This window comes from Sminthopsis crassicaudata, chromosome 1, assembly GCF_048593235.1.
Source record: "Sminthopsis crassicaudata isolate SCR6 chromosome 1, ASM4859323v1, whole genome shotgun sequence".
Classification (NCBI taxonomy): Eukaryota; Metazoa; Chordata; class Mammalia; order Dasyuromorphia; family Dasyuridae; genus Sminthopsis; species Sminthopsis crassicaudata.
Genome location: NC_133617.1, coordinates 515,602,421 through 515,627,665, shown reverse-complemented (window position 1 = coordinate 515,627,665; position 25,245 = coordinate 515,602,421). Strand labels below are relative to the sequence as shown.

The 25,245-nt window shown below is 32.6% G+C and overlaps 1 protein-coding gene across 1 annotated transcript in view; it reads right to left on the bottom strand.

Annotated features, from left to right (window-relative positions):
* The window catches only part of AOPEP (aminopeptidase O (putative)), a 504,306-nt gene that overhangs the window by 33,915 nt on the left and 445,146 nt on the right, over positions 1-25,245 (bottom strand). The window contains 1 exon segment of the mRNA XM_074281675.1: positions 6,636-6,752. Coding sequence (XP_074137776.1) covers positions 6,636-6,752 — 117 coding nt within the window.

The following is a 25,245-nucleotide window of genomic DNA, read 5'->3' as shown; positions in this document are numbered from 1 at the left end:
TTGTTCTTTTTAAAGATAAGTGAAACATCATTGATTCAAACTAATTGGAGAAAAGGATGGCAAGAACTGGTAAAAAAAATTGTTTTTATAATAATGTCATTGTTTTCAAGTATACAGAGTGATAAACTAAAAAAATAAAGTATTATTAAGATGTTTCTAATTATAAGTTCTGAGATAGTGTAGGTAAATAGATGACAAGAGAATCTTAGAATTTTCGAGCTAAAAAAGAAACTGGAGATCATATAATGTAGTTCTCCTAATTTATAGAGAATGAGATTGGTTGATTTGTAATTAAGTTGTGGTTGAATTCTACTAACCTGAATACAGATTTTCCAGCTTCTAGCCCACTCCTCTTTGCATTATATATCAAAGTTGAATTTGATATAGTTAATTGCATATAAATTATATGTTTACAAGTCCTTTACAACACTGTTCTCTTTTATTCTTATTCTGGTATGGGTTGGACTTACTAGCTTCTGAAATTCCATGATTCTGTGAAACAGGGTAAGCACTCCCAGCTCTTTTTATTTTTTCAATGTACTTACAAATATTTTCTCTCTCTATTACCAAATTATATTTCAGCCTATTTTTAAAATTGTGTAATATCTCAAATAATCTGAATACAAATTAATGTTTGTTTGTTTTTTCCTGGACTAGAATTTTACTAAACGCAAAAACTATCCCAGGAGCAATTACTAAATGACCCTAGTTCCTTCATTAAATGATTAAAGCAGTTCAGTCATTTGTGGACTAAAGTAGTTTTATTTATTACCCTAGTAATTCTTAAGATATTTATATTTTTTGTAACTAAAAAAACAAACAAACAGTACTCCAAATATGAAAATCCCATCTTAAAAAATATATAGTAATACTAATGGCCACAGCCAGTACTAAGGTACTTCTCTTGTCAACTTATCTCTATACCCAGTCAAGTCTACAATACCAGTGGAAGTGAACGTGGGTCAGACTATTGTTGTTGCCAATACCAAGTTATAGGAGTTGGTTCTGATTTCTAGCTGCTTTATTTCACTACAATAGAACGATAGATTTAAATTTCCTTATCCTGTAGTGAGGAAGATCAGTTCTCAAAGTAGGGCAACACGGTTAGGTGTCAGAGTAGAAGAGAAGGCTTCACAAAGGTCATATTGGGTAAGGCAGAGTAATTCGATGTAGACACTTCTCTCATTTCCAAAACATCCCTGAAACTAGGACCTCTCAAGCAAAACATTCTCATTTTTAAAGGAGCTATGGCATCTAATAGTAACTAACTTTAGCAACTAATAAGTCTCTCTTTCTCTGGAAAATTCCATTTCTGGATCACTGTAACCATTTTGCTTTTAATATAAATACACTTTGATTAATGTACTTCCTATACAAAAAAAAAAAAAATTCTAGCCACTTCCCATCACACATTTTAAGGTGGATAAATGGGCTTTATACTTTCAAATTTCAAGGAGTTAATGGTTAGAGACTGATACCTCCTGAAACTATGGTCAGCAAGTTATCAGTGCCCACCTGGATATACTTAGCCAGGTGTGGGAATTTTGGACTAAAAATTAAGATTATTATTAGGTCTCAGTAAGAAATGTGGTACTTAACTTCATTTAAGTTCAATGCCGAGCTAACTATTTTCACAGTTTATAAGAAGAAAAGAATTTTTACTTTGGTTAAAGAGGATCTTGAAAAATACTCTCTTGCTCCAAGGAATAGATGTGTAATAGCTCTTAAATCTTTATTATTCCCACCTGTGGCCATTTGTTCAAAAAAACTCCAGTACTGAAGTTATTGAAGTACTGAAGGATTTTTTTCCTATTGCCTTGCGGCTCTGTTTGGTCAACATGGACAACTAAGTGATTGCAGAATTTTTTTGATTCATTAAATAAAAGTAGGTTTTTTTCCCCTAGTAACTCATCTTTAAGCTATATTAACTAAATTAACAAAAAATAGGTATCCAAGTAATGTTCTACTCCAAAACTCATTTTCTGTGTGGGGCAAAGTAGGAGTTATCTAATAGTCTAAGAAATGTCCCAGGATGTCTGAATTAGTATATAATTGCTCAATTTGTTTTCATTCTGTTTCTCCTTCTAATATGGAATATAATTTCACACTACCCAAGAGCTGTCTGTATTAATGAAAGACAACAAAATTTGACCCTACCACAATTTATTAAAAAAAATAAAAGGGGGGGGGGAAGTGTAAGGGTTTGCACATTCCAGATGAATATGAATGATTGAGTTGGGCTGGGACAGTCTTCAGCCAGCTAATATGGTCAGTAAATACTTGACAAGCCAATGCGATGATAATAATAATAATGTCATTATGATGATGACTCTAGGAACGAGCCATAATTATGTACTCAAAACTCTTAAAGCAACAGATCTTATATCCCACTATTGAACAAAATGAAAAAAAAAAAGCAGTAAAACCCATTGACAAAGTTCGCCTATGTATACTACAAACATCAAAAACACCTAAGTCACCCCATTCTCCCCCATTCCCCTTCCCAAACAAGAACAACAACAAAAGACCTTTTCTAAAGTACAGACATCAAAAGATCCAGGGAAATAGATGCTATGGGAGAATAAGCATCAAGGAAAGGAAAAGTGCTTATAATTGTCACCAAGTTTTCACTTCTTTGACAGGCTGTCATTTATCTGAAGAGTTGTAACTACTACTTTTGCTCCTGGCCCAAACTCTTAGCTTCTAATGGATCTATGAGATGTTTAATTGTCTTTGTCTCAGAATGGAAAACTGCCTCTTCCCTTAGTATATAACAAGACAAGGTTTTTAATAAAGTCTTCATTAAGAATCAAAAGGGAAAATTGAAACAAAATGTAAAATATAGTTTCTAAAGTATGGAATCTTTGTTGTTCTAACTCTTCATGAGCTCATGGGGGGTGGGGAGTGGGGGAGAGGGTTTCTTGCCATTTTCTTCTCCCATTCATTAGGCTGAGTCAGGTAATTAATTCCTCAATTGAGGAAACTGAGGCAAACAGGGTTAAGTGACTTGTCCAGGATAACATAGATAATAAATGTTTGGAGCTAGATTTAAAGATACAACTTCTTGATTCTTTTTGACAACAAGTCTGGCAATCTGCCATCTAATTGCCCTCTATAGTGTTGTCACAGACTGGCTTAGCAGTCACAGCTTTGAAGGGTCCCCAATTCCATCATTATTTCTTACTTCTGTGGGTGAGTTAATTCCTTCACTCACTGTTTTTAGGTTAAAATCTAAGCTTAGACTATCAACTTGTTACCTATCTATTAAAAGATATTACAATTTTTATCTTTGATCCTGCAGCAACCCTGGACACAGAATCGACTAGATCCTATAGTGTTGGAACTTTACTGGGCCAGAGGAAAGGACAGTGATTAGAAAGGTACTAGAAGAATACCTCTAAAGAGCAGCTACCAAAAATCCAGCTCTGGGAGCAGTTAAGTGGTGCAGTGGATAGAGCACCAGCCCTGAAGTCTGGAGTGCCTGAGTTCAAATCTAGTTTCAGACACTTCACACTTCCTACCTGTGTGACCCTGGGCAAGTCACTTAACTCCAATTGCCTCAGGAAAAAAAATCCAGCTCTGGTACCCACATCTGAGGAATGGGGAAAGTACAGTGAATCTCTTGGATGCCTAGAAGGCAAGGGGGCTCAAAGCACAGAAGCCCCATATGTTCTGAGCTGGAATTCAGTGATCAGGCAAGTTTTAGAACAAAGCAAAAGGCAAAAGCCCAAAATCCAAAGACAAAAGTCCAGTAGAAAGGTTAAAAGGAGCTGGAATTTTGAGAAGTGGAACTGAACCAGAAAAACTACACAACTATTTACCCTCTTTCTGCTTGGACTATTCATTTTACCACAGTGATCATCTTGACAATTTTGGGTGATTTCATATCCACTAATTGAACATCTTAGAGAACTGGGAAATTATTCAACATTAATTCAGAAGATGGTAATTCTAGAATCAAGGAGACATATCGCCATGTAGATTGTTATCTTATAATAGTCTATTGAAATGTACTGAGCTGACAGGGGGATACACTGAGACAGTGAGCCCAGGACTAAACTTGTATACCTTGTATGCACGGTAATGACAATAATGATAAACTTTTCACAAGTTAACAGTCAAAATAATTTTTCAGGTACCAAAAATGTTTCCTATAATAGAGAAATGAAATTTAAAAGGACTGGTAATCAAAGCTTTTTTGATTTTTTGAAAAGTTAATTTTGAAAAGTTAATAAACAGCTACAGATAGCTAGAGGAATTAGTAGTATACACACACACACACACACACACACACACACACACACACACACACACACACACACACACACAAATGTGTGCGCTCCTTCTCTATACTAAAGTTTAGGAAGGGGAAAGGAGTGGGGGAGGGAGAAGGAATCTTTCTTTCCCAGTTTAATTTTAATGCCATCACTTGATCTGTCCAGTGCAGTGATCTGAAAGAATACCATAGTGTTACGGGTAGATGACTTTCAGAGTCATTTTAAAATATTCCTTCAATTGAAACACACCCTCATCTTCCTCTGCTATCTACATGTAAAAATTACTGAGAACAGAGGGAACTGGATATCTACTAGAAAGAAAATACTAATTATCAGTGAACCATGGTGGCACAAATGAAATAAAGTCATGGCTCTAATGACCTTTTTACAAATGACAAAGGATCAGGCTTTTCTCCAATAAAATGTTAACACTTTTATAACTCCTGAGGGAAAACACAATTCAATGCCAGCAAATTCTGTAAGACTCAATTTAAACAACAAAGTTTTGGGTAAATATCCTAGTTGGATAAAATGCTATTATACTTCCAAGGTCTACAAGATATTCCAGGGAAATATCAGTGAATTACTCATTCTGAAACAAGTTAAAAACTTTTGCTCAGGTATGTGATTATGTCTCTGTGAACATTCCCTTTTAAGGGTGGCTATGAACTGATGCCCAAAGAAAGCTGTAATGATTATATACTCTAGTTATTTACTTATTAAAGAGCTGTTCAGATCTCAGTTTCACCTTGAAAAATAAAATTTGGACATTGGTGCTGTGCTTTTGGGCATACATCCCAATTTTATTTTGGGGACTTAAAAAACTCTATAGTAGCTTTTCACAACTTTAAAATTTATGAATAAAAAATGGCAATTATGAGAAGATCAGGATTCATTTTACATCTTTACAGAAAGGCAGGGAAAATCAGACCTGCCATCTCACAACTCACTGTCATCCAATGGCAGCTCTACAGTGACAGCTTTGACGCTACCTCTTTAATTTGTCCACTGCCCATTATAGAATCCTGACATTTCACTGGTATTCAGCTATGATTAAAATATAGCCTAACTGCTATAAATAGAAATGTCTGTTTGAACACTAATTAAAAATAACAGTCTGGCATTTGGAAACTCATATAAACAAAATTTAAAAAAAGCTGAAATAAATAGCAACAGTTAAGAAGTTGGTCTGTCCTTATTGGGGAAAAGCTATATCCTTGCACCCTGGAGTTTTTCAATTACATTTGAATATATGGGATGCTGAGAGGAACTCTGATGTCCACTTCACTGTTATAATCTAACAGTAATGAGCCAGTTTTTTCAATATGCCTCAATTTTAATTATTATTAGACAATTCTGATTATAATTTGATAAACTGGGCACAATGACTTTCTACAGTATTTAGAGCAGTTTTTAATTGGACACAATTCAAACTCAGTTAAGTTTTGAAGGTTTAGTCACTCATCTAGAAAATTTAGATTGTTCGAAATGGCGTGGCACTTAATACGCACATTTTTCCTAATAGCTGTAGGAATTCCATCTTAAATCTGTTTCATATAAGATTTCTCTTTTTACACTCTTCATTTTCCTCCTATGATTATTAAACAGTTGCAACATTCACTAAAATATGTTAAACTATCACAAACTGTATTCACCTAAGGGTACATTACACTCTCATTCCCTTTCTTATACATATGATATACTAAACAAAGAACAATTTTAAGGTTAAAATAATTTTGTTTCCTCACAAATATCCAGTCTTGCTTTCAAACATGGCTTTGATAGCTTTAGCTTTCATTTCCTTTACATATGGTCCCCTTCCTGTCCTAACTAAATGCAAACAACAAGTTCTAACAAATTCCGTCAAAGATTCATTAATGTGTAACAGCATCTCTTTTTTGCCAACCTGCAAGATTACATACACCCCACCCTAACTTTAGAATTCAAAACCATTACAGGATATGATGTGTACCTATGTTAACAGACATCCTCCCATTTCTGTGTCTGCCTGCTTATTATTCCCTGAGGTCACGCATGTGAGTGTTAATAATTTGAATTATGAAAATGACTAGGGACCTCAAAAAGCCTAAATAAATGAAACCGTCATGAAGCAGAATGTCATAATGTCTAAAGTAACATGAAGGAGGTTAATACTGTACACAGGCAAACAATCAGAAAACAGATGAAGCAAGTCATACATTTCTTGTCTTTCTTCACAAATAAAGCAATTACACAGCTTTTACTAATGGAAAAAAAAAGGTAGCTTGAATAGCCCAGGGTTCTAATGGAATGCCAACATTCCTAGCCAATAGCTAAGACACTCTGTTTAATATCTCAGTGGGACTGTTAATGAATTACCTCTGCATCCTGCTCCCGGAGGTGGTACATTTTCTCTAGACTCTGCAGAATTCGGGGACACAATGTCTTCTCCTCTAGCAGAGACTCCAGAAGTAAGACCAGCTGGTCTGGAAGAAGCTAAGAGTAAAATAAAACGTATCATGAGTTTACTGAGTAATTAAATGAAAACACAGCAAAGACAACAAGTCTAGGGTAACCTGCATAATTATAGTATGTGTCTAAAATATGGGAAACTTTAGAGTTGACTTCTGTAAAACCTCTGAATTTATATTGTCTGTATTCTGAAAGACTTGATTCTAGGGCCTAATTAAGTCTCATTTTCCATAGCTTTTCATTTCATTTCTATTTTTAGAAATTACAAAAGCCATCTTTATCTTAATGAAACATGATCATGGTTTATTAGGTCCCTTCCTTTATGAAATGCCTATGTTAAATAATGCCATTTTGCTGGGAAGGGACTAAGAAACAGAAAAAAAATTTGTTTAAGTATATAATTTCAAAAGCCTATCCAATTTTAGGCACAGAAGTAGTTGGAAGAGGCTGTCATTCATCTTTCTAAACATGAGATCCTGAAAAATGTTAATAAACATTGGGATACAAGCACTGTATCAGGACCTTCCTAATATGTATATGAGCTTGTGTGTGTGTGCATGTGTGTTTATTTCTGACCTTAAAATTTAACAGTTTAAGAAAATAAAAAAATCAATGGAAACAAAAACATAAAGAACAGAAGAGAGTAAGTATTAAATGCTTCTTCTAACAATAACATTATATAAAGTATTCATAAATGAGCCCCCTTTAAAATATACTCAAGGTTTAGAAAACACCTATTATCTTCACTCTGATAGGCAAGTGAATAGATAATCCACAGAATTAGTGCAGTGTATATGTGTGTGTCTGGGTTGTGCATGGATGTGTGTGCTAAAAATGGACTCTGAGGGAGGCGAAAAACAGCAGAAAGAATGAACAGAATTCCCTTTGGGAAACTTTGACGTTCTTTTAATGACTCCAAACTTCTCCCTGAAATAAGGCTTATCTTTTTAACATCAATTTTTTTTTTGATAACTGCTTATAGCTCTGAGTCATGTAATACTATAATCTCTTAAGAACTGAAATTAGGGATCACCTAAAGGGCACAGTAACAATGAAAAGGCTGTGTATGCGTGTGTGTTTATTACAAATAAGGAATTATAAAGGAGAACTATGTTATCAAAGAAAAATATTTCACATAGAAAATAGATTAGCGTCATAACTGAAAACAAGAGATGAATGATGGGCCAGTTTACATATTCTACTGGAATCCCCTGAAATGTCAGGAGAACCTAAAGAAAACCACCAGCTTGTTGGATATATTCCCTATATAGCAAAGTTATTTAAAAAAAAAAAAAAAAAGGGTAAGAGTCAAACTATAGACAACATGGACTAGCATGGATGGATTACAGCCTATATTGGAGAAATAGCCACATCATGAGATCAAAGATTCACTAGAATATTAGAATGTTCCACCCAAAAAATAAAAAGAGATGGATCCAAAAGTAACAAGTCTATCATTAGCTGTTAGGATAAGCAAAAAGATTCTTCTACTAGGAACAAAATTATTAGAACCTTCTGATAGCATCAAAAGTGGTTTTTCTTTGGACTCATAGAATTACTAGCACTTTTCTTTCCATTTTTTGGAAAACACTCTTTTTTGATGTTTATGAAATGTCTTTGTATACACAAAATTTCAACATAACTGCTGTTATTTTAAAGAGTTATCATATACATAATTACATTTTGTGAGATTTTAAAAAAGGAAACAATCTGAGGTGTTTAAGATGCCAACTCTCAGGACTACTTTATCTTTATTCTAATACTTTTTTTTTAAGCAATTATATATACATTCTACTACATTCAGGGTCCCATGAGGGGTACTGTAGGTGATATAAAAATCCTGCTTTGGATATTTTCTTGTTATGTGTTCATGGATAAACAGCTTTATCTCTCTGAGCCTCAGTTTCCACATATGTAAATTAATGGGATCTATAATCTTGGAAAGAATATGAGGACCCAATAAAAATGTATGTAAAATACTGTCAATCTTTGTTAAGCACTATATAAATGTCAGCTACAGTGGCAGAAAATGCACAGTGTTCAGGAGTTGGTGAAGAATTTAATTTGGTTGGTACCTAAGGGGGGTTATGTCTGGAAGAGTAGGCTGAGACTAGCCTTGAAAAGTATGAAAATTGTCTTCCAAAAATATTTTATAAAACACAAGTTGAAACTGCAGGCATTGATCCTAGGAAAACCAGCAATGGTATAATAATAATAATGATAAAATCAAGCAAATTGCTAACCTGTCTTTCACAACATCTATAAAGCATGCTACTGTAGCAAAATACCAATTACCAATTCCCTTATCTGGAAAACAAATACAAACAGAAACTAATGTCTCCTAATTCTGAGAACTTCAGAAAATAAAAGGGCAAGAAGAAAAGCCACTACCTTCATCCTAACTATTGTGTGCAGCCCCTACAAAGAACTATTGTTTTAAGTCAAGTTTGGGAACTGATTTAGAACAATCTACTTCAATTCAATTTATAAAGGGCACAGAAACCCTGAGTTAGCCCAACAAAAACTCAATTATATATAGTTTCAAGAATTTCTGTGCCAAATCAATTTTAAAATTTTTCCATCTTTTCCAAATTTGATTGTACGCAAAGACAAAGGATCTGAATCTCAATCTCAGCTTAACTACTTACTGTGAACATTTTGGAAGCCACTTAACTCTAGACTCAGTTTTCTTTACTGTAAAATAAGGTTAGATTAGATGATTTCTAAAGACCTTTTTAGCTCTAAATGTTCCTGGGTCTGCTAGGGTTCTAACACTTAAGTCCTATCCATTATTTAAACACATACACATACACACACAAATATTTTATCTAAAAGAATTGTTGATAGTTTTTTCCACAATAAATTTCAGTCAAAGAAAATATTTAAGACCAAGTCATACACTTCTAAACAGGCCATTATAAGTTCGGGTGGTTGAGAAATTGGAAGCTTTTTAATTACAAACGTGTTGGTGGGCATAAAATTTCAAACTTTGTTCTTAACTAAAAAGCTAAAAGGTAAAACATACACTCATATAAGCACATTCTTTTCACTTTTTCCCCCTTTTCAGCAACAAGGAACAGGTCTGTTGGATGCAAGACCCAGCTTGTTCAAAGATGGGCAAAATTCAATGTGGGAACTTTATAAATACAATGAACACATTCCATACTAATGTTTGCAGATTTCTTCTTTCCAGTTCCTTGGAGTAAAATTGTATGAATTAGCCTACATGAAAAATAAATTGTAGCCATCTGTCCTTTAATTGTTAAAAGTTTGTGTCCTCCTGTCCCACTCCCTTTTAGATTTAGGGCGAAATGTGTTTTTCTAAACAAATGGATACAGTTAAACATAGAATTAGGATTTCTTAATGAATGCTTTAAATTAATTCTTTTTTATATTTCTTGGTTTTTAAATTATGCTCATCTTAATGTCTTCCTGGTATTTTAAAAAGAATTTCAGACTTCCTAGAACTGTTTCAAAGCAAAATGTCACATAAATAGTTCACTGTGTAAGGGCACTCATAACTAAAAGAAATATGGCAAAAATAAAAATGTTTAAAAACAATCAAAGGATTTCTTATACTATTAAATATGTTCAGAATACAATATTGTATTGTGATGGGAATCTCTCCCTGGCAGCTGGTGTGATGGTAATGGGAGACATATTTTGCAGACTGTTCTACTCCAATCATATAAAAATCAAATTACTTTAATTTCACAAGACTTTAGGGCAACTGTGTTTTGGTATATCAATGCTAGGGCAGATACAGCCTCGTTTTTGTTACCAAATGATCAAGAAGAAAAAAAAAAAATTAAGTATCCTGAGCAGTATCTTCCATTGCCTTAAACGTGACTAATATTGCTTTCCTTTTCCTTATGGTTCACAAACATATCTAAACAGTGACAGGAATAGAAATCTGTTTTCCTTTACTTGACAAACAAGGAATTTTTTTTCTGTACTGGTTTTTTTCCATGTGAAGACCAGGCCAGTACTTTAAAAATTCATCAGACTCAAAAACTCAACCAAAATAAGTCTGTGGAACACCAACACTGCGTGTGTACTTGAAAGACAGAGTTTTATAAAACCATAAAACTTGTCCGACAAAAACAAAAAAAAAAATATAATGCTTAGTTCTATCAGCCAACTACAAATGCCATTTATTGGCACTTCAAAGCTTTCTACTCTTGCTCTAAATTTGGAGAAAGCCACAGTTTCTAATTAATGAGAAAGGAGGAAAAAAGTCTGTCTTGTATTTTTTTCATCAGCCAACTTAGTGGTAAAGCAAAACCACAAGGCTCTGAATGGTTTGGAGGAGTTTCTACACAGACTCTTGGAAAGAAAATAAGAATTTTCCAAACCCATCTCAACCTGCAAGAAGCACAAAGAAAACAAACTCTGCTGCTTCAAAAACTCTTAGTGATGTTTACCAGGTCATCAAACCTGATTCCCAGAAGACCACCCACACAAATGAGGTTGCTGTTATTGCTTGCATGAGCATAATACAACAAATGCCAGGATCCCCTCTTTCCCCAGAAAAATGTCACTGAAATATACGACTACTGACCTTTCACAGGCATGAAACATGACATGGCACTATGGGCCGCCTGCCACTGCCTGCCCTGTACCCCAAAGTCAGAGTGGAAACCAGTAAAGGAATACAGCTGGTCGGCTGCATATCTTATCTGCTCCAGCCTGCCCTTGAATGAAGTCATTGAAAGCCTCCTCAGAGGGGAAATGTGCCTGTACTAATGCAGCAGCCGATTGACAGCGGAGTGATTTCTATTATTACTCCATTATCACACTGGGATCTGTGCCTAAATGAGGCAGACTTCCTCCCTGATGCCGTTTCCTTTTATCCTGGCTGGAGACTAAAAGAGGATCAATGGGAGCAATATATATGATGTCATTTCAATTTACAGCTATTGCCTCCTTCTCCATTGTTCTCTGTCTCACAAACATAGATGGATCAATTCTTCCCAAAAATGGTTAAAAAATGCTTAGAGAGACGTCTTCTCCCAGAAAAGGGTTCTCTGCTATATTTGTCTATGTTACTAGGGCAGGAACTGTTTACACTGAGCAAAAACAGAAGAAACGGGGAGGGGGATGGGGATCTCAAATTCTCTTGTATACTGAAGATTTGCTGGCTGAAATTCAACACAAACAAGGCCCAAACCAGAATTAAAGCAATATGACCTTTGAAAACCATACACAGAAGAGCTTTTAGTTGCAGTGACACAATAGAAACCAGTAGTTTTCCTTTTCCCCTTGGATTAGGGAGGTAATCACACAGACAGAAAATGCTTTTTTCATTTAATTTTTACAAGAGTTCCCTCAAAGTCTAAAAATTCCTTCCCACCCTTGTCAGAAAACAAGTCCCCTCACAACATCTATATCTCTTCCTCCCCCCAGCATTGACAAATACCTTTAAGAATGAGTCTCATTCTAATACTTTCCACATCTAGGAAGACTAAGCCCAGGTAACTAGGCAGAATTCAGGAACAAGCCCATTTTGATCCCCAACAAAAACAAAAACAAAAGAAGGAGGAAGGAAGGAAAGTCTAAATTCTCAAGGACCATAAGTCTCCTCGGTAACATTCTTCCTTCAGGGTTGTTTTCTGATAGATATAATTAGACAGTTTTTTTTTCCTCTTTTTCAATCTTTTAACATTTTTATTTAAAATTGTTGCCAAAAAGTTGCAAATTCTATTCCTCTCTCCTCTCCCCCCTCTCTGAAACAGTAAGTAGATATAAATTATACATGTACAATTATGTAAAACATTCCCACATTAATCATTTTGTGTAAGACTTACATAAAAAAAAAAAAGAAAAATAGCATGCTTTTTTAGAATGTATTCAAACAATATCAGTTCTTTTTCTGGAAGCAGATAGTATGTTACAATATTGATATTACTGTGTACAATGTTTTCCTGGTTTTATTCATTTAACTATGTATCAGTTCATGTAAGTCTTTTCAGGTTTTTCTGAAGTCATCCTGCTTGTCAGTTCTTATATACAATAATATTCTATTACAATCTTATACCACAGCTTGTTTTGCCATTCCCACTTGATGGGTATTCCTTCGATTTCTAAATCTTAGCCATCACAAAAAAGAGAAGCTATAAATATTTTTATAAAAATAAGAATGTTTCCCCTTCTTTGGATACTTCTGGGATATAGACGTAGCAATGGTATTGATGGATCAAAGGGTATAACACAATTTTTATAGCTCTTTGGACATAGTTTCAAACTCCTCTTCAGAATGGCTGGATCAGTTAAACATTTCCACCAACAGTGGTGTACCAGTTTTCCAACATTTTCCTTTTTTGTTATATTAGTCAATCTGATACATGAGGGGTGATATTTCAGAGTTGTTTTAATCTGCATTTCTCATCAATAGTGATCAACCATGTTTTTCCTATATCTAAAGACAGCTTTGATTTCTTCACTTGAAAATTGCCTATTTATATCTTTTGACCATTTGTCAACTGGGGAATGACTTATACTTTTATAAATTTGATTCATTTCTCTATATTTCTGAGAAATGAGGTCACAATAATTATCATAAAAAAATTCCCCCAGCTTTATGTTTTCTTCTAATTTTGGTTGCATTGGTTTTCTCTATGGCTTTGTAATTTTGTATAATTACAACTATTTTACTTACATTTTGCAATATTTTCTACATCTTCTTTAGTGCTAAACTCTTCCCTTATCCATAAATCTGACAGATAAACTATTCTATGCTTATAGAATGATCCTATATGGGTAAATCATATACCACTTTTGAAATTATTTTGGTATACACTCTGAGAAGTTGGTCTATACCTAGTTTCTGCCATATTATTTTCCAGTCAGTTTCCCCAACAATTTTTGTCAAATAATGAGTTTTTATCCCAAAAACTTGAATCTTTGGGTTTATCATATATATTACTATGGTCATTTACTATAATGTAATTTGTACTTAATCTATTCCCTTTATTCACCACTCTTTCTTAACAAGTACCAGATTGTTTTATTTAATTACCACTTAATAATACAGTCTGAAACTTGAATTGGCTAGACTATCTTCTTTCACATTTTTTCATTTATTCTCTTGATAGGATATAATTTTCTTAAAACTCTTCTTCACAAATGTTCAACAAGTTACAGAAGTATAAGATAATATATACATATAATTAGCAATTATATATCCCTTCACCTTTACTTTCACTAGAACATTAGAAAGGTCTTTTCAAGTTATCTAAAAATGTTCACTTTCATCTTTATTGTGAGGTTGTTTTTTTTTTTAAACATGAAAGCAAAGCTTTATTCTTTTTAGTATTATCAAATAACATGAACAAAGCATCCACACAAACAGCTGCTACTAAGTAGGATACTGTGATAGGACATTTGAAATGCAGTGTGTTTCAAGATTTAATCTAAACCAATATTAACAACAGAAGAAATCAAATCAGTGTTAACATGCTACTAAAATGAAAATTCTTTGAGGTGAAATCAAATTAAATGTCTCTAAATTTTTAAAAATATTATTTAAGGGTAAATAAAGCCTAAGACTATAATGATTTTTGTTTCTTATCTTGACTAATACTCTATTACACTTCAAATTCTATGTAGGCACAGGCACCCATTTAATCTAAACTTTCTGTATCACTCAGCTTTTAACATAAAAGCCACACACAGTGGGAGATTAATAAATGTATATCATATGCATGCTACTTTTGACACTGAAACAGATAAATAACAATTAAAAATCAATTAGGCTAACATAGGCACCAAGATATTTATTATCTACCAAGTTGCTAATGGTTTAATTATCACCAAATATTGAGGTATATCTGTAAACTGTAAACTGAAGTGTTTTTTTAAAGCATCAAGAAACCATTTTTTTAAAAAGACAAGTTTGATCCATGCTAAGAAATTTTTATATTTTAAATTTCACATAGAAAACAATGAGGCCTACTGAATGATTTTAACATCAGAATTTGAGCACAAATAGGCTACTGCAAATAGAAACCAAAATCATAAGGGAAATGCTATTTCCAGAAGAAACACTTTTTAATTGTTAAGTTGTCATTAACGTGAATTACATGATGATGATGATGGTGATAATAACTTGTAGTACTTATATAGTGTTTTAAGTTTTACAAATATTTCACAAGTTATCTCATTTGAAATGATTTTTAACATAAAAAGTATATAGGCACTCTTATTAAAAAAATTTCAGGATTAGAATAAAATGTGTTATTTCCCTCTTATTACCTTTTTTTGTTATCTACATCCCCCCAGGCAATTGGGGTTAAGTTACTTACCCAGGGTCACACAGCTAGAAAGTGTTAAGTGTCTGAGGTCAAATTTGAACTTAGGTCCTCCTGACTTCAGGGCTGGTACTCTATCCACTGTGCCACCTAGCTGCTCCCTTATCATCTACATTTTATATAATTCAATGTAAATCTTCCTACTTCTTAAAAGTTATTAATCACAATCTACTATACACTGAGAACTTGACAGAATATTTTGACAGAAAAATATTCTGTCAAAAAGAAGCTTCTTATCCTCAGTAATAGTGGAAAGGATACATTTTTATATAGGTTTAATACTTATAAAGAAAAGAATCCTTTTAAAAAGGATTCCTATTGCTATTCATTTCTACACATTCTCATGACAGCACACTTTAATATTATATATTATTTTAAAAGTTTGTGAATTTTCTTCAATAACCCCCCAATACAATTTATATTCATTTTAAAATTTCATAATTATGATGAGTTAGTATATTTTTACTCTAATTATGACCATATCTTTCTTGAATAAATACTAAAATCATTTTTGAAAAACCACCTTTCTGACTTTTTGGGAAAGTAATATTATGATAGTTTCTCAAAAATCACAGATATTAATAAGAGAGTTGCAATGTATATAAAATTAGGTGTGAATTTGCCTTACCAAAACTTTTACACTTCTCTTATTAGCTATCTTACATTGGTAGTTTGGACTAGTTTTTTGGGTGGGAGGGTTTGTTTTTGTTTTTAAGGACAACTGACGCCACTAATTAATAAGATGAAACATGTTTTATTAAACCCAATGTTGTAAAATATTTTCCAATAATTTACTTAATGGACAGAAGATTCACTTATGAAAAAGTCCAACATCTGCAATCCAATCTAAGTGCACTGAAACATCATAAATGATTAAACCTATATGCTTTAATGAAGTGCTGCTGAGCCAGCAAAATGGACACCAGGTGGCTTCTAATGCAGGTTTAGTCAGGTTCTGTCTAGCCCCAGTGTTCACAAAGAAACATTTCATCATAACTTTACCCTTGAGCATAACCGCATTTCAAAAATAATATATAATTTAAAAAGTTCCAACTTCAAAAGTCTATTCATACAAGCATATAGATAGTATTAATAAGAACTATGTCATGAAAAAAATTTACATATCAGGAAAGGGTTACTGCTAACATTATATTTTTGTTCCAAACAGATGAAATACGGAGAATATTAGATAGATTTAAAGAACATCATCATTAAGGATTACATTTTAAAAAAACTTTGGTACTTAAACTCACAGAGGATCACTAATGTTTTACATCTTTCTACAATGATTTTTAAAAGAGCTATTAAAAAAACTTTAAATGATTTTGAAGATCTTATAGTGCTATGTAAATGTAAGTCATTATTGTAATCCTATATCCTAAATTGTATGGAACATAAACTTTATATTCTTAGTGAAAGATTATTCATTGGGGGGGGGGAAACTCAATATATACCACTCTTCCCATTTTTTTTTCCTCAAAAAAAGTGCAGTTAGTTTAATTTCTTATCCAGCCTTCATGATGAACTATCTTCCTATGGTGGAAAAGACTCACCCTACAAAACACCTCTAAATTAATGTGTCCATGTGGATAAATATCACCTGTAATACTATTCAAGCCCTGAAGAGAATGTTTCATTAAGTGTAATTAAAGGGAATTTTTTTTGGAGACCTTATGGACATTATAATATTAGGTAGCACATGTATAAAAAGAGAACCTTTTCATCCTCTATTTTTAAAGAATAAATGTATTAAACAAAACTATTAGATGTTCACAATTCAGTACTCTGGTTTTTTATAATATAACATATTTTCAGATATTAATTATTATCCAATAATTAATATCTGAAATTTAAAAATTAATAAAATTAATATCTGAAAATATGTTATATTATAAAAAACTAGAGTACTGAATTGTGAACTATCATCTAGGAAAATCTTAAAGGAAACATAACTTTTTTTCCACTTTAACCAAGATAATTGTTTCTTAGAGGTGCAAAAAAGCAAGTAAAAGAGAAATCTCAATCCACAATCATTACAATTGGCTTATGCATGCCAACACAAAAACTGTCCACTAATTTCTATCACCATCATAATATTATAACTAGATGTGAAATTTTAGCATTTCGTTTTTGGCATTGTCAGGAACGCAAACAAAGCAAAAATATAGGACATTCCAGAAAAAAAAAATTTTAATGATAATACTAACATTTGTATGGAGTTTGACAAAGGAAAGAATGGTAAACAGAGAAGCAAAAATAGAAATGAATGATTCTAATGAGGCAAAGAATAGGTAACTGATTTAGGAAACATTTTTCATTGGGTCTTTTCAGTAGGGTTATAAAAATATTAACTTTTTAATAATCCCTAACTTTTAAAGATACAGCCTAAATATCTTATCAATGGGACTCTGGGCTTCTAGTGTATCATTTCTAGAGTTTTCCTACAAAAGTCAAACTAAAAATCTAATCTTGCATGCATGCCTTTCACTGGCAAGGTAGTTTCTGTTCTATGGAATTCCACAGGAACATAACTCAAATGTTTAGTGTTTAATTGTGGTTAGTTAGAAAGAAGTAGTACATTGGCAGGAGAGAAGGAAAAAAAGAATAACAAAAACTATTGCTTGTGGAGGAAAATATTTTTTATTTATACCAAATTTTTCTGCTTAGTGTAATATAGCCCATTTAATCTCTCTTCTATTTCATAACATTATCAATATGTCTAAAGTTCAGAAAGAAAACATATTTAATTCAAATTATGGGTTCCATCCCAGATGTTTTATACATTCCTCGCTGGTTTTATATTACACAGATTGCTATTAACTGGGAGCACTTATAACTTTATAGAAATACATATTTCTGAAAAGTATTAAGAAGGTGAACCTTTGCTGGTAAATATAGACTGGGAATTCCACTGATATGAGAACCAATAGGGAGGCTTTTAATGCCTTGCTAACTTTCTTCTTTGTCCAATTATAACAACTGAGAAAATCTCCCTAACATCTACCACACAAGGGAAAAGACTGGCTCTTGGATGCAAACTATGAGTTGGTATACGCGCGCACACGCACGAAACGATGTTCAAAGAATATGAACAATACAAAAAAGTTGAATTTGATTGAATAAAAGTTGAAGGATCTCTATATCTTAATGATTAAAGAGTTCAAAAAACTAAACATTGTAATGCAGAAGCTATTTAGCAGTGGAGAAAATTGAGACAATGCGCTTTAACACAAATTATTAAAAAATGTTGAAAAGGACAAAGTTCAAAATTTAATGATTCAGAATTCAAACAATATAATCATACATCTAATTTGTGCAGTCACTTGTAAATAGGTTCACCTTAAATTCATTACACCGTGAATAGCCAGGAAATTTGAAATTTTGCTTTATTTCTTGCCCTAGAAATATCCTCCAGATCAAGTTCTCAAAATTCATTCAATGGATTAAAGTTTTAAAAACGTGGAAAGAATCATTACTAATAGTAATTAATTATAGACTTAACTTCAATATGCATAAGGTACTCTTTTTATTAGATATCTGCAACAGTGTGGTTAAAACTGAGTTGTATTTTCCATTATATGCCATAATTCCCAGCCAGTCACAATCTTAGCCACAAATAAAAGAAATGGCAATTAAGATTTGTAAATTGTGTGGTATTTAAAAAGTTACAAGTGAATATTATATGTATATAAAACTCAAATTTTAATGAGTATGGTAATAATTTTTAACAGCACTAAGCAATTTTTAATTCCAGAAAATATTATCTAATTGATGATTTTTCTGGGTGTTTAAATTGTTTTTGCTTAAAACACCTAATTTAAAAGAATCCGAAGTCGCTCTCCACCCAATCTACCCTCTCAGTCTTCTAAAATGTACAATTTAATTTGGAGTCTTTAAAAAAAAAGTCTATGTATTATATATTTTTTCTGAAATAATTTTTAAGGAAAATGTCATGCATAATTTGAATGGTGGAAAGATTGTCTCCAAAAGTAATTCTTGCAGTTACTTTCCACATTTACATGAATTTGTTTCCAATTTTAGTATATTAAAGAAAATAAGACCAAAGATAGCCTATATATAGATGCTTTCTTAAAAAAGTGAAACTTGATTCAATTATGCAAAACAAATCCATCCACTGGCATATGGTGGTCAGTATTCATGATGATATAAACTGGATACCACTTTATGGCAGGAATTAAAACTGAAAACATTTTATAGATGCCACATTGAGTATTTAAAATCATAATAATTTTTACTATTAAAAGTACTAGCACAATTAAAAGACTGGCTAGTCAACTAAAATGAATGGTATAGGTCTTCATTTTGGAATTTTACAATTATTGAAGTAGTTATATTATATACTTCAAAACCACAAAGGTCAATCTCTTCAAGATTATCTAAACATTTCTTTATACTCAAAATGAAATAATTAATGAAATGCCCAAGGTGTTCTTAATACACAATAAAGAAAGTAAAGTTTTCTTTTGTAAATCACAAGCTCATAGTTCTAGAAGTGGAAGAGATGTGATGTGGTTCAACCCCCTAATTTTAGTGATGAAGAAAATAAATTCCAGAGTTTAAGTGATCTGCTCAAAGTCCTAAGTGTAGTAACAAAACTAGGATTCAAACTCAAACCCAATTAATGAATTTTTGCAAGAAGTTTTTTTTTTTTTTAAAGAAGTTTTGGGTAGGCAGGGGCATACATCTGGAATAAAAGGTGAATGAGTAATTTTAGCCAAAAAAAAAAAAATCTAAACTTTGACAAACTGGTTATATAAGAATGGAATTTGCAGGAATAATTTATCTATTATTATAATTTTTATTCTTGGAAGGAAAACTCATTTGAATCAAATTATTTTAAGATAACAATTATTTACTTAAAATTTCCACTATTATTTATTTAAGAAACCTCAAAAATAGCACCTACATCTCTAAATGATCTTGATCAAGTTTTTAAAAAAAATGTGTTCACAAATGCTCTAAACTCTACTGAATAAATCTGGCAGCCAGCACCACCATATCTCACATGAATTTTGGAACTAAGAAGAAATACTATTCTTAACTGAATGACTCTGTGGCACCATAATACCTATATTTGTTAGTTGCTCATGAAGATAACCATTGGAAGAATGAACAATGGAATAAACTTATATTTTCTTGAGAATGGAAAATAGATGAGAAGGGGTAGGAAAAGAGAAAATTTAATAGTACCAAAACCTTCTCTCAACAAAGAAATGAAAACCCTCTTATTTGATAGCCACAAACCCTGGGACAGGATTCCTATGTGACTATCACAATTGCCTAAATAAAAAATGGAAAATAAAGAAAAATAAATCTTACTTACTAATGTTTATTTCAGGCAGCGGGCTGGTGCTTAAAGTCCTTCCACCTTATTAGTATTTGGGTGCTCTGGTCATCTTTCACAAAGCTTAAGTATGTATTCCCTTCTCTCCTTTCTTAAACCAATCCCAGAAGAGACCCAAGGTTGCTCCGCCCTACAAGTTGCATATTCTGGACTGGTAGTGATCAAGTTCCTTCCTCCCACCCTATACCTCACTTATGAAAGCAGTCTCTTTCTTCCTTTCTCTCTGGACTGTCATCTCTTACCCAGTAATTACCCTAATTAGAAGGTTTAATCTCCACATTTAAACAACATACAAACCAGTTCCAACACAGCCTGCAATTTAAATAAGGAAGAGAACAAAGGTATTAAGAGGTGTAGCAATTTTATTCCTAATTTATGGAATGCAAGTATCTCTTCTCATTGCTCATCACATTAAAAAAAAATACAACTTTGCACCAATACGTTTTCACAAAAGAAGCATCATTAATATTTGTGCGGAAAACACCATGATTATGCCATTTACAATAAGGGAAAAATATTATTCACTAATACTACACTTCAAAGTCTGGTAAGTAATTAAAAGCAAGAAAGCTTCTAAGGCACAACCAGGTGGAAAGTTGCAAGACCCGTGGTAATAAGTCAACATAGGGAGGTTTTGCAAGAAATGTTTTCATGTGGCATGCAGCTTGGATTAGGTCATGCAAAGAAAAACATAGCGAGTTTCTATTAAAATGTGTATGATTTTTTACTGGAGTTGGCAGAATTCATTAATTGATCACAATGGCATTTGTGTTCACATAACCATGAGTCTACCTGGCATTGTAATACCATGTCAGAAATGACTCAAGGCTCAAGGAAAGTTTCAATGACTGATATGGTAGACAATAACTCCGTCCAGTTATTATTGTCCACAGAGCATATTTAAAAAGTCCTTCTGTTTTCAAGATTGCATATATAAGAATTAATGATTATGAAGAATTCACAAGTCCTCATATGAACTGATGAATAATTTTTTACAAAAGGAGTATTAGGATATCAACATGCACAAAAACTACACCAATGTAAAATGAAAATATTAAAAAAACTGAGCTCAGATTAAATATAATAAACAATATTTTATCACAGACAACAAAGTAGGAAGGAAGTATGCCATCAGAGAAGTTAGGGTTTGGGAGTTGGAAATAGGATGCCAAATGCCCACCTACACTGATAGTAGTGTTTCAGTCGTTTTTATTTAACTGTTTTTCAAAGAGGGAAAGGGAGGTTGTATACTAGAAAATGAGAGTGCTATAAAGAACAAAGGACATCAATAAAGCTCTTTTATTTTTAAAAGAAAGATATTCCAACCCATAAAATAAAGCATTCTTATTTTTATTTGCTAGAACTTGTCTGATCTTGAAAGCAGTCTGCTTATACTTAGAAAAGTTACCTAATAATTTGGAAGTTTATGGTTGTCTATTTTTTAACAAATCAACCGGTATGGAAACTTTTCACAAAACTTTCCCATTTTACATATATACATATACATGCATATAATATGGTTTTATATATATATATATATATATATATATATATATATATATATATATATATATATATATATATATATATATATATATATATCAACAAGTAAAGATTATTTACAAATCAACATCAAATGTTTTTCTTATATAGTATTTTTATATTAAGCAAAAAGTTGACAATCATTAATAAGTAACAACTTTTAATACTTTAATTTTGCACATCATTTTGCTTCATGTTAAAATTTTCTCATCTATATTTTAATCTGGTGAACACTTGAAAACAATTTACCAGAGAGGAAATTTGGATTTTGTTATGAGAGTTTCAATAACATTCAAGCTAAAACAGCAGAAAACTGACCAAGTCAAATTTCAATACTACTAAATGTTAATGAAAATTTTACCTCACTGGAAATGTTAAGAGTGAAGAAATAAAAGGTAATATTCTTTGACCCTATTCAGACTATAAATTGGTTCATAAATGGACAGAATCAGACATCTGAGAAAAAAATAAAAAAAAATTTAGTAGCACTGTGCTACAGATAAACAAATATGGTAAATATTTTTAAATACTTGCATATTAAATGGTTTAATGTATATGTTAAAATGGATAGGAATGGGAATGTTTCAGCTAGCCACAGCTCAAGCTTTACTTACGGGAATGGGAGTAGTACCTAATTTAAACTAAGAAAATCACCAAAATTTATACTCTCCTTCAAGTAGTTATAATGTAAACACTAAAAGTTTGGTTATTTTTAGTGACCTTACTGTAATCGCATGTCACATGCTAGTATACTATTCATAGTACAATGAAAACATTTCTACCAAAGAACAGAATCCCTTTACAAGGAAATTAATTTGTTTAAGCTAAAAAGGAAACAACAGGTAAAATTAATAGTGAGGTACAACTTTATATATATCAAGGCCTAGGAATCTTCAGTAAAGCAATTTAGAACAAATAAGGATGTTCTTTGAAAGACAGAAACAATCTGACTTAAGTTTTCAAATATTTTAAACTCCCAAGTTCTCTTATAAAAAATCTCCACCTGAGTAAAGATTGAGAAATGAATCTGGTGTCTACACTAAAGCACTTAAGAGTTTTTCCATATGAGTCAGAGTTTAATTTTAAATGCTAAAGAAATTACTGTCTTATTCATATTTTTTTCTAAAATGCATATGAAGCCTATTAAAAATCATTAAAACGCATCACATATTTAAAAAACAAGGTCTAAGTATCCATCACCATGACAAATACAGGATAGCTAATTTTTTCCAAAATGACTGGTATACATATTATAAGAGTGAGGATGAAGAAACAAAGCCCAAATAACAATACCCAAAAATCTCAACAGCACCATTAGTGACAGCCACATTATAAAAACTTTTCACATAACCCACTCCCATCAATCACTGAGTCAAATGATGCTTTCCTAAGATTCCTATTAGATCCATTTTTTTTCAATATTCATATTAGGTACTATAGGTTGCATGCTAGGGCAAGGTGGGGAGGGGGAACAAACCAACCATCCTTGGGAGCCTGAAGATCTAGGCAGCTCACTTAATTTAAGGTTTATTTTCCTCAACTAAAAAAAAAAAAACAACAACAACCAGAAAACTCTCATAGAACTTTGAGACAAGAAAAACATTTATCAACTGAGAAACACTGAACAAATTTTAGGATAGATTTGATCAAACTCTTTCCCCTTATTAACCACATAGCATCATCTCTCCCACACCAACTATACTGGAAGAAGACCATTCATGCACTGGCATTAAATACTTGCCAACAGGAGGATTAGACCTGTAGCAGATATACATCTGCTTACTATTCAGACCATTATTTCAACAACATAGTCAATAGCTGCATGATTTTTAAAAGAATTCCCTTCTCCTTTCTTCCACTATTTGCTTCGATTTCAACATGTATTTATAGACTAGTGGTGAGGGCTACACACTCATGTGATCACACAAATAGCATTAGTCCTCAGGAGCATGCTGCTCTATTGTTCAGTGGAAAGCTAAGAATAACCCAAAGCCAACTCAATTTGTACAAGTACAGTGGCTAAACATAAAACACCTAATACCACAGAAAGTGGCAGTTATAAAGTAATCCTCATAATTTCTTGCCTATTTGAATGTGTGAGCCCTGAAATGGCCTCGATGAAATTTTAGAAGATGAATATCTCTAAATTTTTTTTTTCTTACAGAGAATATTATCATGAGGCTAGTGACAAAAGTTATGGGCAGTACATATATTTAAAGTCAATATAGTTCAAAAAAATTTTTAAATGCAGCTATGTGGACACATTGCCCAATGGGAGCTTAAAAACTATGATTAATTATCTGTTGTCTGGTTCACATAGCCCAACAGAGATATCAATCATAAAGTGTTATTGAGACAATTTTAGATGCATTCATCTCCTAATCATAAATGCCCTCACGACCAATAAAGGCTGAAGTATCAGGAGCATGGAAGTGACTGAAGTAATCACGCACCAGGGATAGTTAGGCTTGCTATGGCAGACAGAGGAATGCTCCTTAGGGGCAAGAGACTGCCTTTTGCCTATCCTTTTTCCTCTTTGCATCCCCACTTCTTAGCACAGTGCCTGACATGCAGTAGGTACTTAATAAATTTTTATTGATTAACCAAGAGAGGAAGACACAAAACTATAGCAACCAGTTAATGGAGTAAATGGAAAACAGCAATAATAAGAATTATGTTGGAAAGAGAAAAAGTTGATGAAAACTTAATGAACTTAAGACTGTTCTGAGTTTTAGGGCAGGGTGGATAGGTATTTAAGGTCCAATTAATACATTAAAAAGGGGTGTGAGACAAGCAGATGAAAGAATGAGAGAGATTAAAGTTAAGGATGAGTAAAGATGAGTTTGCAGGAAAAGTGGGAGTGAGGACAGCAATCCTGGTTTTTGAAAGATACATATGGACAGTTATGAGAATTATTAAGAGCAGCAAAGGAAGTAAATCTGAAGAACAGAATTTTTAGTCACAAGCATATGCACAATTAACAAGTTGTTATAGTAGAAAGAGCACTTCTTTTAGAATCAGAGGACTTAAGTTCAAATTAGCAGCTTTGTTGCTTGTCTCAGTGTCTCATATGTGATGATATGAAAAAAGACTACACTAGATCATCCCTGACATTATCAAAGCATTTCTAGCTCTCAATCCCATGATCCTGTAAGAAACAGAAAGTGATCCCTTTGTGATACACTGCCCAATGGTTCTCAGGGTACCATTTGCTTTTCTAATGATGTACTCTATCACCACATTGTTGATTTCCCAGTAGTGGAGGTTACCGTAAAATGATCCACCAATACTCATTCTTTAA